General features: G+C 41.2%; 1 protein-coding gene across 9 annotated transcripts in view; it reads left to right on the top strand.

Annotated features, from left to right (window-relative positions):
* The window catches only part of pard3.S (par-3 family cell polarity regulator S homeolog), a 396021-nt gene that overhangs the window by 51440 nt on the left and 330605 nt on the right, over positions 1-13976 (top strand). For all 9 annotated transcript variants that reach the window (XM_018268701.2, XM_018268703.2, XM_018268699.2 and 6 more), the window contains 1 exon segment: positions 5103-5204. In XM_018268701.2, coding sequence (XP_018124190.1) covers positions 5103-5204 — 102 coding nt within the window.

The raw sequence follows: 13976 nt of genomic DNA on the forward strand, positions 1-13976 counted from the left end.
TGGACGTGACCAGAAAAAAGGAGCAAATATTGATATTGAGAAGACCCGCAGCCCGACCCGCAACCCCGCAGAACCGCCGACCCGCGGGTATACCCGCACCTTGAACTTCAATGAAAAACCCGCATGGTACTGCAGGTTTTTGCAGGTAACCCGCGGGTACCCGCGGGTACCCGACCCGCTGCAGGACTCTAACAGGAGGGTGATTTTGACATGATGTTTGTTGACAGTGTCTTGAGATCTACTGATCACCAGCTAAAGGTTTACTGGTAGATCCCCATCTACCTTTTGGGCACCCATGTGCTAGTTGATCTAGAGAAAGGCAAAAAAAAAAACCTCATCTGAAGCCTCTCCAAATTGCCTCAGAGGTGGAAAAAAATATTTCTTGACTCAAGATGGCAATAGGACTAGTCCCTGGATCAACTTGTACTATGAGCTATCTTCCATAACTCTGTATTCCCTCACTTGCAAAACACCATCCAACCCCTTCTTAAAGCCATTGTTGCCCATAGTTTACTTTGTTATGCAGACAGGCTTTCCCATTTGGGATCTGACAGGGGATTCTTATGTTAGTGTACTAAACTCTGCAGGAATGGAGCAGTACCCCAAGCCCAGTACCACACAGAGCCTGGCAGCTTATTTTGGCTCATTATGCACGTGTGTCTGTGTGATGAAGTTGCTTTGGATGATCCTAACAAGCACTCCCTATGTGCATGGGTGTCGCCCAACTTTTCCCCCCAATGGGAGTGTGGCCTCTAGATGCTTGCACCACTGGTGGGGTAAGCAATTTCATGTGACAGGTGCCCTTTAAACAGAGCCCCCAGTCTCTATGTTAGAGTCCTGCAGCGGGTCAGGTACTCACGGGTTACCCACAAAAACCTGCGGGTTGCGGATAGAAGTTCCGGGTGCAAGTATAGACACGGGTCGGCGGGGTTAGCGGGTAGCTGGTCAGGCCGCGGTCTTCCGATGATGGTCACTTCTGGTTTACAATGACCGCACTTCCTGTTTTACTCCGTTTTTTCTGATCACGCCTACTTCCAATGATGTCACTTCCAGTTTACAATGACAGCACTTCCTGATTCTTGATGGTCAGCGGGTCGCGGGTCTGGGTTGCGGAAAAGGTACTTACGGGTCGGTTAGCAGGTCCAAGCGGGTAGCAATGTGGGTTGCGGGTACGGGTCGGCTATGGGTTCCAAAAAATGGACCAGCGCTGGACTCTACTCTATGTTGTCCTGTCAATGACCTGACAAATAACAGGTTGAAAATACTAAAAATATAAAAAATACAAATAATAATAAAAAAAAAAAAATACAAAGGCTAACTGAAGAAAGCTGTTACTGTGTTATGACACTACCCTTGTACTTTCCAGCTTGGCACTCTGTAGAATAAAGACTTTGATGCTTGTGAATGAAAGATGAATTGAAGTTATGATGCATCAGAGTGGGAATCCCGATTTCTGCATGGTGCCTCGGAACTCTAGCCATTCCACATGCATGTGATGCAACACAGTCTGTTTTCTATCTTTATGAATAGAAGTGTGTTTGGTTTTTGGCAGGGATTCCTACAATGGAAAGCTATTTCACTTTTCTGCCAAGGCACGCTCCCCCAGGGGCTAGAAAATAGGAAGTCAACAGTGTTTCCAAAAAATCAAAAGGTCACATCTCTCCAGTCTTAGCAACAAAGAATTATGCCCCTGGGGTTGGGTGGGGTCTGACCCTGTGGGACTAATGCAGAAGATTTACCCTCAGCCCACAGGCTTCTATTTGGACAGTACTGATGTCCATTTTGTGGCCTGTATCTGTTTAAGTGAATTGTTCAGTATAAAAATAAAAACGGTGTAAATAGGCAGACTGTGCAAAATAAAAAATGTTCGTAATATAGTTAGTTAGCCTAAAATGTAATGTATAAAGGCTGGAGTGACTGAATGTCTAACATAATATCTAGAACACTACTTCCTGCTTTTCAGCTCCCTTGGTTTCCTCTGATTGGTTACTAGGCAGTAACCAATCAGTGACTTTAGGGGGGCCACATGTGTCATACCTGTTGCTTTTGAATCTGAGCTGAATGCTGAGGATCAATTGCAAACTCACTGAACAGTTATGTCCCATGTGGCCTCCCTTCAAGTCGCTGACTAACTCAGAGTTAGAGAGCTGAAAAACAGGAAGTAGTGTTCTGTTATGTTAGACATTCGGTCACTCCAGCCTTTATACATTATATTTTTGGCTAACTAACTATATTAGAAACATTTTTTATTTTGCCCAGCTTATCTATTTACCCAGTTTTTATTTTTACACTGAACTGTTCCTTTAAGAGTTCTCAGTGTCCCATGCTAGAACGTAATACTCGCCTATCCAGGGTATAATAGATTTCACCTTTTATCTTCTGCTCCTGGTTCCAGCACACACTGATGAAGATTCCACTTTTTATCAAATACTAGGAAGATGGGGTTTCCAGGAGTTTCAAGCCTTGTAGTATGTGCCACCACCTTAAAGGAGTAGGATAATATTTTACATTATGTTTTGGGTTTCTTTAAGGTAACTGTAGCTCTTTAGCAGTGAAGATCTTATTTTCGACTGATTTACAACACATGTTCCAGGCTGCTTTGTTATAAGCCTCAAACTCCGAGCTCACTGACCATGTGCAGTCTCACTGACACTCTTAAAGGGATACTGTCATGGGAAAACATGTTTTTTTCCCAAAACGCATCAGTTAATAGTGCTACTACAGCAGACTTCGGCACTGAAATCCAATTCTCAAAAGAGCAAACAGATTTTTTTTTATATTCAATTTTGAAATCTGACATGGGGCTAGACATATTGTCAATTTCCCAGCTGCCCCTGGTCACTTGACTTGTGCCTGCACTTTAGGATGGAACTACTTCCTGGCAGGCTGTTATTTCTCCTACTTAATGCAACTGAATCAGTTTCCGTGGGACTTGGATTTTACTATTGAGTGTTGTTCTTAGATCTACCAGGCAGTGGTTATCTTGTGTTAGGGAGCTGCTATCTGTTTACCTTTCCATTGTTCTTTTGTTAGGCAGCTTGGGGGGGGGGAAGGGTGGTGATATCACTCCAACTTTCATTACAGCAGTAAAGAGTGACTGAAGTTTATCAGAGCACAAGTCACATGACTGGGGGCAGCAGGGAAACTGACAATATGTCTAGCCCCCATGTCAGATTTCAAAATTGAATATAAACAAATCGGTTTGCTCTTTTGAAAAATGGATTTCAGCCCAGAATTCTGCTGTAGCAGCACTATTAACTGAAAAAACATGTTTTCCCATGACAGTATCCCTTTAAAATCCAGCCCTCAGGCTGGTACAGTATTTAACCTGTGTCCTCACACTCTGTGCTTATAACTCAGAAGGAACGATTAGGCTGCATTTTTTCAGGGCTGCTGGTTGGGTTTCTCTGATTTTTTTTTTTTTTTTTGAGTCCTTTGGAATTCCTTATTTTGTTAACTTCAGCCTTGCTCCCTAGAAGTTTGCTTTCTTTGGGTTTCTTTCCCTCTTCTCTGGATTGTTATGGTTAATTGTGGGTCCTTCTTGTCTGATCTTGTTAATTCACACATTTCTATAGCACAAGAAGGAAACTTCTGGCTCTGGGACAGTAAATTATTACTGTATTATTATAGTAATGTTCAACAGGGTTCAACAATGTGCAATAAAACTTCGGTTCCTGAGCAAATTGTTTTTCCAGGTGTTCTGTGCCTCTCTGTGTATTCTCTCCAGCTTGGCATCTGTATTTGATGGCCTCTAATAAACAGGCACTACATGGCCCTTCACTTTTCATTTGCTCTAATGAACAAACTTACTTTGGGAAAAGTTAATGAAAGTGTAAGCCAATACCTGGCATTTGGACAGAAATAATATTAGTTTTCCCTGGCCAAATGTTATTCTTTTCAATTAAACCTGATGAATGCGCTCATTTAAAGGCACAGTAACATAAAAAATGAAAGTGTTTTTAATATGGATGCACCGAATCCACTTTTTTGGATTCGGCCAAACACCCGAATCCTTTGCGAAAGATCCGAATACCGAACCGAATCCGAACCCTAATTTGCATATGCAAATTAGGGGCGGGAAGGGGAAAACATTTTTTTTTACTTCCTTGTTTTCTGACAAAAAGTCACGCAATTTCCCTCCCGACCCTAATTTGCATATGCAAATTAGGATTCGGTTGATAAAGGCCGAATCCCGAACTTAATCCTGGATTCGGATAGAAGGATTCGGCCGAACCCGAATCCTGCCGAATCCTGCTGATAAAGGCCGCATCCCTAGTTTTTAAGTAAAGAATAAATTATATACTGTTGCCCTGCACTGGTAAAACCGGGGTATTTGAGATGCACCTACACTCCAATATTACAACTAAAGGTGGCCATACACGGGCCGATATCGGTCGTTTGGACCGATTTGACAGCTTATCTTCCCGTGTATGGGGGGCTTCCGACGGGTCTTCCCGATCGATATCTGGCCACGATATCGATCGGGAAGGTTGGATTTTTACCCGACCGACCCGTCGGAGCCGCTTAGCGCATCGTAATTCGATCATTCGCCCATACGGCCGAACGTTCGAATTACCCCCGATATAGCCATGCAGTTTAGTGGCATATCGGGGAAAGATCCGCTCGTTTGGCGATGTCGACCAAACGAGCGGATCTTGGAGTCTATGGCCACCTTAAAAAAATACACTTGCTGGTTCAGGAATTACATTTTATATTATAGGGTGAATTATTTGCAGTGTAATTTAGAAATATAAACTACACCATAAAAATCATGACAGAATCCCTTTAAACATTGACTTTGGGAGTCTGTCAACTTGTGGTTAATCTCCCTGATGTCTCAGGCCAGTAAATCGGGATTGTTTTATTGGGAATGGATTCTAAATGCTAAGGCAGCCTCTTGGATAGCTGGAAGATGTTTATTTAGTGCCACAGATCCAGTAACGTACCAACTCTGTCACCAATCTATCACCAGGTATATCTCAATTACAACTGTAACAAGAACACACAGCTTGTGGGATTATATAAGCATTAATGTGAACACCCAGTATAATGTGGTGATTGGCTCAGAGAACCTCTAACCCTTTGCTGTGTTCCTTTCTCAGGATCCTGGATATTGGATACAAGTTCATCGTTTGGAACATGGTGACGGGGGCATTTTGGATCTTGACGATATTCTATGCGATGTGGCTGATGACAAAGATAGGGTAAGTGGCGTTTATTCCCTTGCCATGCAGTTTGTGTCTGTAGTGGATACATACAATTGATCGTTTTCTGGGAAAATCTTTAATTTAAATGAACTGGAGAGAGTGTGTGACATGCAACTAAACAGTTTAGAGGGATAGAAGAGGGTAGACTGTCAAGGTTGGGGTTGTTCTCTCTGGATAATAAGAGGGGACATGATTATACTTTACAAGTAAATAACAGGGGACATTTTTATCCGTAAAGTAGTTCACCGTACCTGAAGCCACCCCTTCAGACTAGAGAAAAAGAACTTCAACGAAGGTGGTTCCTCACAGTGAGGATAGTGAGGTTGGGGAATGCACTGCCGGGTGATGTTGAGATGTTCGGTTCAATTAATGCCTTTAAAGGAGAACTAAACCCCCCACTTATAAAAACCCCTACCTAGAACCCTACACAGTTCCCCCTCCCTGCAAAGGTGTTAACACCAATAAGTGCCCCTAATCCTTTACTCGCCTATAGGTGCAGAGTAAGCACATCGGAGCTCATGGGCGACATTTTCCGGTTCTTCTGTATTCTTCGGTTCCTCTTCCTTCCCTTCGGCAATTTCCGAAGAGCCGGGAAATGTCGCCCATGAGCTCCGCGGTGTTTACTCTTTACTTATAGGCGAGTAAAGGATTAGGGCAATTATTGGTGTTAACACCTATGCAGGGAGGGGGAATTATGTAGGGTTCTATGTAGGGGTTTTATTAGTGGGGGTTGAGTTCTCCTTTAATAGAGGCTTGGATGATTTCTTAGACAAGCATAATATCCAAGGCTATTGTGATGCTAAAATCTACAATTAGTAAAGATATTGTTATGTGCAGTTAATGTGAGTGTAATGGAGGGGTCGGTGTAAGTGTGTGCATATATGGATGCTGGTTTTCATTTGCTCTTTTGATATACAGATTCCAGTGCAGAATTCTGCAGGAGAATCACTATTAACTGATGCATTTTGAAAATATTTTTTTTCCCCCATGACAGTATCCCTTTCCTTGCGAGGAAACTTTTTGTGACCTCCTAAAAAACAAAGTGACGTGTGTGTGTTTTCCCACCAGCGAGTTACATATTCACCAGTGGGAAAGTGGTTCAGGATTAGTCAACTGCGGTTGTGCAGATTTATTGTGGGCAATTAAATCTCCCCATTGGCCATTACCCTAACATTTTGTCCTGCTGCAAACAGCTCAACCATGCAGTTTATCAGTTGCTGCTGTTGCTAATTAGAGAAGGTAAAATCTGTCGGTGGAAAATACACGTAAAAGGCTGAGTCAAATAGTGTCCGTTCCCCTTTAAGAGGCAGAAGTTCATGTAGTAGCATTAGAAATCCTGATGTTCTGACAGGTCATGTGATTCAGCGGTTGGTTTATGGGCTGGAATGTGCAGTTGTTGTTGGAGTAGGTGTTGGCACAAGTCGGATTTCAGGCATGGGAACCGCTGCTGATGGATGAATCATTCACCTGACCCAGTTTGTTCTCCTGTTCTCCTTTTTTTTTTTTTTTACTTATTTGAAACAAGGTTGAACAAGTCCAAACGCTAAATAATAAATATTTAGTTTTTTTGAGTCAGAATTCCAAGGAGCTGCGTGCTCCTGTATATGCTGAACGACCTGCGCTGGAATGTCTGTATGGGCTCTGTCGCATGCTAAATAACAGCCGTATCATAACAACATGCGATATAAGCTGCTCAGCTACACGAGGAAATGGTTATTTAAACTCCACCAGGGACTTGAGATTGTAGCTCAATCAGGTACAGATACAATGACTTTATTGACGTGCTGAGAGTCACATGGCACATCACCTGGGTTCTGGGGTGCTCACCCACTGCATACCTCCCAACTGTCCCGATTTTGTCGGGACAGTCCTGATTTTGACAGATCAGCCCACAGTCCCGCATTTGTACTGAAAAGTCCCGACTTTCTCTGCACTGAACAGCCACAAAAAGATACAACGTTTCTAACTTAATGGACTTTTGGCAGATAGCCCAGAATATGTGGCAGGTGCACTTAGATAATTTTGTAACAATTTAAGATAAGCAAAGAATCAACTGTAACGATTTAAGATAAGCAGGTGTCTTGGGGAAACTATGATTTACAGCTTAAGGGTGGTGGCAGAGGAGGCTACTGGGGGAGATTAGTCGCCTCTTCTTCGGGTGACTAAGATCCCCTAAATGCCTTCCCGCTGGTGATTTCGCTGGTCGGCTGAAGTTTCCTCGTGAGACAATTTGGAACGCTTCGTTTTCCTGAAGTCGCCTGAAATTGTCTCATGAGGAAACTTTGGAAAATGAAGCGTTCTGAGTGCCATCCTGCCGGCGATTTACATTCTAGCTGGCAGGAAGGCATTTAGGGGAGAGATTAGACGCCCCAAGGGCAATTCACCTTCATTAGCAAAACTGTAATAACGCAAAAAACACAGAAATGTGATCAAACTCTCATAACCTGTCAAATTTTGTAAAATGAACATGATAATTAGGGGGGGTTGGCCACAAAACGCACAGTTTCCCAGCTGCCCCCAATCATGTGCTCTGATGAAATTCAGTCACTCTTTGCTGCTGTACTGCAAGTTGGAGTAATATCAACCCCTCCCTTCCCCCCAGCAGCCTAACAACAGAACAATGGGAATGTAACCAGGTAGCAGCTCCCTAACAAGATAACAGCTGCCTGGTAGATCTAAGAACAACACACACAATAGTAAAATCCAGGTCCCACTGAGACACATTCAGTTACATTGAGTAGGAGAAACAACAGCCTGCCAGAAAGCAGTTCCATCCTAAAGTGCTGGCTCTTTCTGAAAGCACATGACCAGACAAAATGACCTGAGATGCACCTACACACCAATATTATAACTAAAAAAATACACTTGCTGGTTCAGGAATTAAATTTTATGTTGTAGAGTGAATTATTTGCAGTTTAAACGGGGTAATTCAGAAATAAAAAAGACATCATAAAAATCATGACAGAATCCCTTTAAGGATTAAAATGTTATTGATTAGGACTTGGATAGTAGCCTAACACATTTTATGCCTTATGGAGCTGCTGTGCAGCCTATGAATAAATGCTTTATTGACTCAAAAATGTTCCCTATTTTTTTACAAACAAAGCTTACACATACCGTTTATATTGATTGTACTTTTTATAGTGACTAGAATGTGGCATCCGATTAAATAAGGGAACATACAAAAACAGGACAAGCAGCATTTACCTTTGTCTGAGCACCCATATTTGATTTTGGCTGTACCCCAAAAGCCCTCTTAAAGGAAAACTATACCCCCTAAATGAATACTTAAAGGGATACTGTCATGGGAAAAAAAAATTTTTGAAAACGAATCAGTTAATAGTGCTGCTTCAGCTGAATTCCTCAGTGAAATCCATTTCTCAAAAGAGCAAACAGATTTTTTTATATTCAATTTTGAAATCTGACATGGGGCTAGACATTTTGTCAATTTCCCAGCTGCCCCTGGTCAAGTGACTTTTGAAAAGAATGTTTTCCCCACGACAGTATCCCTTTAAGCGACAGTTTACCTCATATTAAGTGGCATATTAAAGAATCTTACCAAACTGGAATATATATCTTAGTAAATATTGCCCTTTTACATCTCTTGCCTTGAGCCACCATTTCGTGATGGTCTGTGTGCTGCCTCAGAGATCATCTGACCAGAAATACTGCAGTTCTAACTGTAACAGGAAGAAGTGAGGAAGCAAAAGACACAACTCTGTTAATTGGCTCATGTGACCTAACATGTATGGTTTGTTGGTATGGTTGTGTGCACAATGAATCGTACGATCCCAGGGGACGGCCCTTATTTTTAAAAAACATTTTCTATTTATGATTACCCAATGGCACATACTACTAAAAAAGTATATTATTATGAAAATGGTTTATTTACATGAAGCAGGATTTTACATATGAGCTGTTTTATTCAATTTCTTTTTATAGAGACCTACATTGTTTGAGGGGTATAGTTTTCCTTTAGCATGTTTGTCATATTCTGTGGCCATTTACGCAAATAAAGTTCTGTCTTGCATAAAAAAGGGCATTAACTCAAGGGATGAAAACATAATTATGCCTCTTTATAGGTCCCTGGTGAGGCCTCATCTGGAGTAAGAGGGATATAAATGAGCTGGAGAGAGTGCAGAGACTAAGTGCAACTAAACTGGTTAGAGGGAGGGAAGAGTTAAATTATGAGGGGAGACTGTCAAGGTTGGGGTTGTTTTCTCTGGGGAAAAAAGGCGCTTGTGAGGGGACATGATTACACTTTACAAGTACATTAGAGGACATTATAGACAAATAGCAGGGGACCTTTTTACCCATAAAGTGGATCACCGTACCAGAGGCCTCCCCTTCAGACTAGAAGAAAAGAACTTTCATTTGAAGCAACGTGGAGGGTTCTTCACAGTCAGGACAGTGAGGTTGTGGAATGCACTGCCGGGTGATGTTGTGATGCTGATTCAGTTAATGACTATAAGAGGGACTTGGATGATTTTTTGGACGGACATAATATCAAAGGCTATTGTGATACTAAACTCTATAGTTCGTATAGATATGGGTTTATGTGAGAGTATGGAGGCTGGGTTTTTATTTTGAGGGGTTGAGCTTGATGGATTTTGTCTTTTTTTCAACCCGATTTAACTATGTAACTATGTCAGTGTGTCCTGGCACTAACCTCTGTACATGCCCTAAGGACAGTGAACACATGGAGATTCGGGGAGATTTGGTCACCCGTCGACAAATCGCCTTTTCTGGCACTCAGAATGCTTCATTTTCCGCCCTTATGAGGAAACTTCGTGCGAATTCGGAAAATGAAGTGCTCCAAGTGCCATCCCAACGGCAATTTCGATTCTAGCTGGTGAGAAGGCAGTTCGGGTAGAGTAGTCGCCCGATGAAGAGGCGATTTGCCGCCGGGCGATTAAACTCCTCGAATCTCCACGTGTGTCTCTTCCCTAAAACTGCTGCCTGTGAAACTCCAGACCGATGTGCCGCAGTTAAAGTGCTTTCCCCAATCCTTATGAACACATAGCGTGGGGGGCTTCCCAGGCAGCTGCTCTGGTTCTAACTAAAACACAGCAATAGGTTTAGAGCAGAAGGAGGTTTTGTTTCCTCAATTCCTTCTGAAATAATTTCCCGCACGTCCCCATAGCTTTGGCCGGCTGCTGGCACAAAACCCCATTCTATTTAAGTGCTCGCAGCTTCTTTTCAGAGAAGAAACCTTGTCAAGTAAAGTGAAGCGCTATTGTTGTGACTCAAGCACGTCTTTGGCCAATTTCCTATGCACAAAGGAGATTGAGTAATGCAATTAAGTTCCCCGACAGACTCGAAACGAGCAGAGAGCAGATCTTGCTTCATGTGGCATCCGGCAAGACCTGTAAGTCTGGATTGGTGAGGCAGCTCACGGCACGTCGCTGGGAACGCCAGGAACCTTTCCACTGAGTATTCATACACACTTGTGCAGACACTGGAATTGTGCCCTTTTGTGCCTACACAATATCCAGTGCCGCACAATAATGCACCAATTGTTGCCTAGGAATTCTGGGATCATGGCTTGTGCACAGGCAGCACAACTGGCGTCAAGGGAAATTAATCATCGCTTTCCTACAGGCCAAATACACTCAGGGTGAATGGAAATGCTTCATTCGTAGTACAGAATAAGCGAATATAACTGTATCATACACAGTCATACACATACAGGTCTGAGATCATCCCTTTAACTATAAATGGGGCCCAGAAAAGTCATCCCCATAGTTTTCTTATATCAACAAGCAGTTTCTCATATTTAATTAATTTCCCTTTTTTTTTTTTTCACCCTAGTCGTCTTCATCTTGATGGTAGGAACAGCCAAAAAAATTCAGCAGGGACTGCATTCCGCTTTGGCCAATTGCTTAAAGTGGACCTGTCACCCAGACACACAAATCTGTATAGTAAAAGTCCTTTCCAAATTAAACATGAAATACAAATTCTTTTTTTTTTTATTAAAGCATTCATAGCTGTTGTAAACTCGTTTAAAAATCTCAGCTGTCAATCAAAAATTGTCTGCCCCTCCTCTATGCCTTTAGACAATTACTTTCACTTTCCATTCAGCACTTCCTAGATGTCACTGCTCTCCCCACATTCCCTCTCTCTCTTTACCATTTAATTGTGTAGCCAGGGCATGGGGATGGACATCAGGTCCCCCATTCTGGTGCACAAACAAGATTCTGAGATGATACAAGACTTGTCTTAATAACAGTGTCCACAAAATGGCTCCTGCCTGCTTGTTATAATTATGAATTCCCAGACTGAAGGAAACAAGATTCAAATAATTTATACAGCGTAATTAAAGTTAATTTTGCTTGACTAATGTGATAAAATAGGATTTGGAATCATTTTTTAGATATTATTATTTTAATACTTGACAAATGAAACCTTTTAAAAATTCCAGTGTGCGCTGCTAACTTCCAATGGATATTTGAATAATTGATACAGCAGCAGCACCTGGTACCATATACACTTCCTGAGGACAGCTTATAATCTTTTTTTCACTATGGAAGTCCTGTGAGTGTGCCGAAACGTTGAAATAAAATTTTCCATTTTTTTCATCTCTAGGCCTTGGAGTGCGGTTTTATTTTATATATATATATATATATATATATATATATATATATATATATAATCACCAAAAGTTTTTATTATACTTGAATAATAATTTTGTATACTAATGTTATCTTGGAAAATATATGTATTTATGACTTTTTTTTATATTTTTGCATTTGTGAGTGCTATCATTGACAGCACACAGTTTATCTCTCTTGAGACACAGGTCTAACATTGTTTTTTAAGGTGTGCAGCCTACATATGTGTGTGTGTGTGTATATGTATATATGTATGTATATGTATATGTATATATATATATATATATATATATATATGTGTGTGTGTGTGTATATATATATATATGTGTGTGTGTATATATATATATATATATATATATATATATATATATATATATATATATATATATATATATATATATATATATATATATATGTATGTGTATATATATATATATATAATATATATATATATATATATATATATATATATGTATGTGTATATATATATATATATATATATATACACACACACACAATACGGAGGGGCCCAAAACCCGCAGCCCAATACGGAGGGGCCCACCCGCAGCCCAAAACCCGCAGCCCAATACGGAGGGGCCCACCCGCAGTGCCCCAAACTGTATTTTTCTGGATGTTGTTAGTTATATGGGTTAGTTATAGGTTGTTAGTCAATCAAGTAGTGCAGCACGTGAATAATGGAAGATCAGATCCTGTTGTATAAGGGAATTACATGGATACGGCAGGTTACACAAGGTTATCCTTGCACACACAGACTGATCCATAATTCAGTAACAGAGCCACATTCACTATTCCATTGCAGGATCTCATTACAGGGAAAACCTACTCCCGCTGATCAAAATATTGATGTTTGCCTTATTTATTCCCAGAGTCGCATTTCAGCAGCCCCGGCCTCAGCTTTATGCATTCATGTACCTGCAAGGAAATACGACGCCACCCCCCCTCCCCGAACCAAATCTGCAGAACGTAGTCAAAAAGGACCCAAGCACTTTCTCTATATTTGGACTGTGAATTTTGTATTATTCACAAGGGCCATCATTACAGACTGTAAAAAAAACCTGGCAAGATGTCTGAACATTGCATTGTAAACTTTCATGGTGGTCCCTCCCTGTGTGGCTTATTTCATTTATTAACAAGGCAATTTATTAGATTTGAGCCTGTCCTGTTCTTTGGTCAGTTCATGGCAATCTATAGAATAAGCTTATGGTCTATGCAGCCGGCCTATTGAGCCAGCATTCATTCCATGTCATTCACAGCTGAGTGCAGCATATCCATATTCTACAGCAGTCTATTTATAGTGCGTGTGTGTTTCAAAAATGCAGGGTTACTGTGGCCTTACATCTTCTAGAAGGGAATTTAATACAGTTCTATCACTCTGCTGCTTGGCAGGTGGCCTTTTAAAGGAACAGTGTAAAAATAAAAACTAGGTAAATAGATAGGTTGTGCAAAATAAAAAATGTTTCTAATAAAGTCAGTTAGCCAAAAATTTAATGTATAAAGGCTGGAGAGACTGGATGTCTAACAGAACAGAACAGAACACTACTTCCTGCTTTGCAGCGCTCTAACTCTGAGTTAATCAGCGACTTGAAGGGGGGGGGCACATGGGACTTAACTGTTCAGTGAGTTTGCAATTGATCCTCAGCATGCAGCTCAGATTCAAAAGCAACAGTTATGACTCATGTGCCCCCCCCCAAGTCTCTGATTGGTTACTGCCCGGTAACCAATCAGTAGAAGCCAAGAAAGCTGAAAAGCAGGAAGTAGTGTTCTGTTATGTTACACATCTGGTCCCTCCAGCCTTTATACATTACATATTTGGCTAACTAACTATATTAGAACCATTTTTATTTTGCACAGCCTATCTATTTACCCAGTTTTTATTTTTACACTGAACAATTACTTTCTTTCGGCTCTCATGCAGGGAAATTCTGTTCCTTTTAAGGTCTGAGTTGGTACATTCTCTCCAGGATTTACTTTCTTCTTAGTTTCATAGGACTTTCTATGCCCCAAATCAGGCTGATCCCTTTGCCAATCATGCAGAATCCGCCTCAGAAGAGGACTACGTGCTGCACAACTTCATTGTCTAACCTAACCAATGGATATTTGCCCTATTTTGCCAGGCCCAGACTGGCAATCTGTGGGT

This window comes from Xenopus laevis, chromosome 6S, assembly GCF_017654675.1.
Source record: "Xenopus laevis strain J_2021 chromosome 6S, Xenopus_laevis_v10.1, whole genome shotgun sequence".
In the NCBI taxonomy this organism is placed as follows: domain Eukaryota; kingdom Metazoa; phylum Chordata; class Amphibia; order Anura; family Pipidae; genus Xenopus; species Xenopus laevis.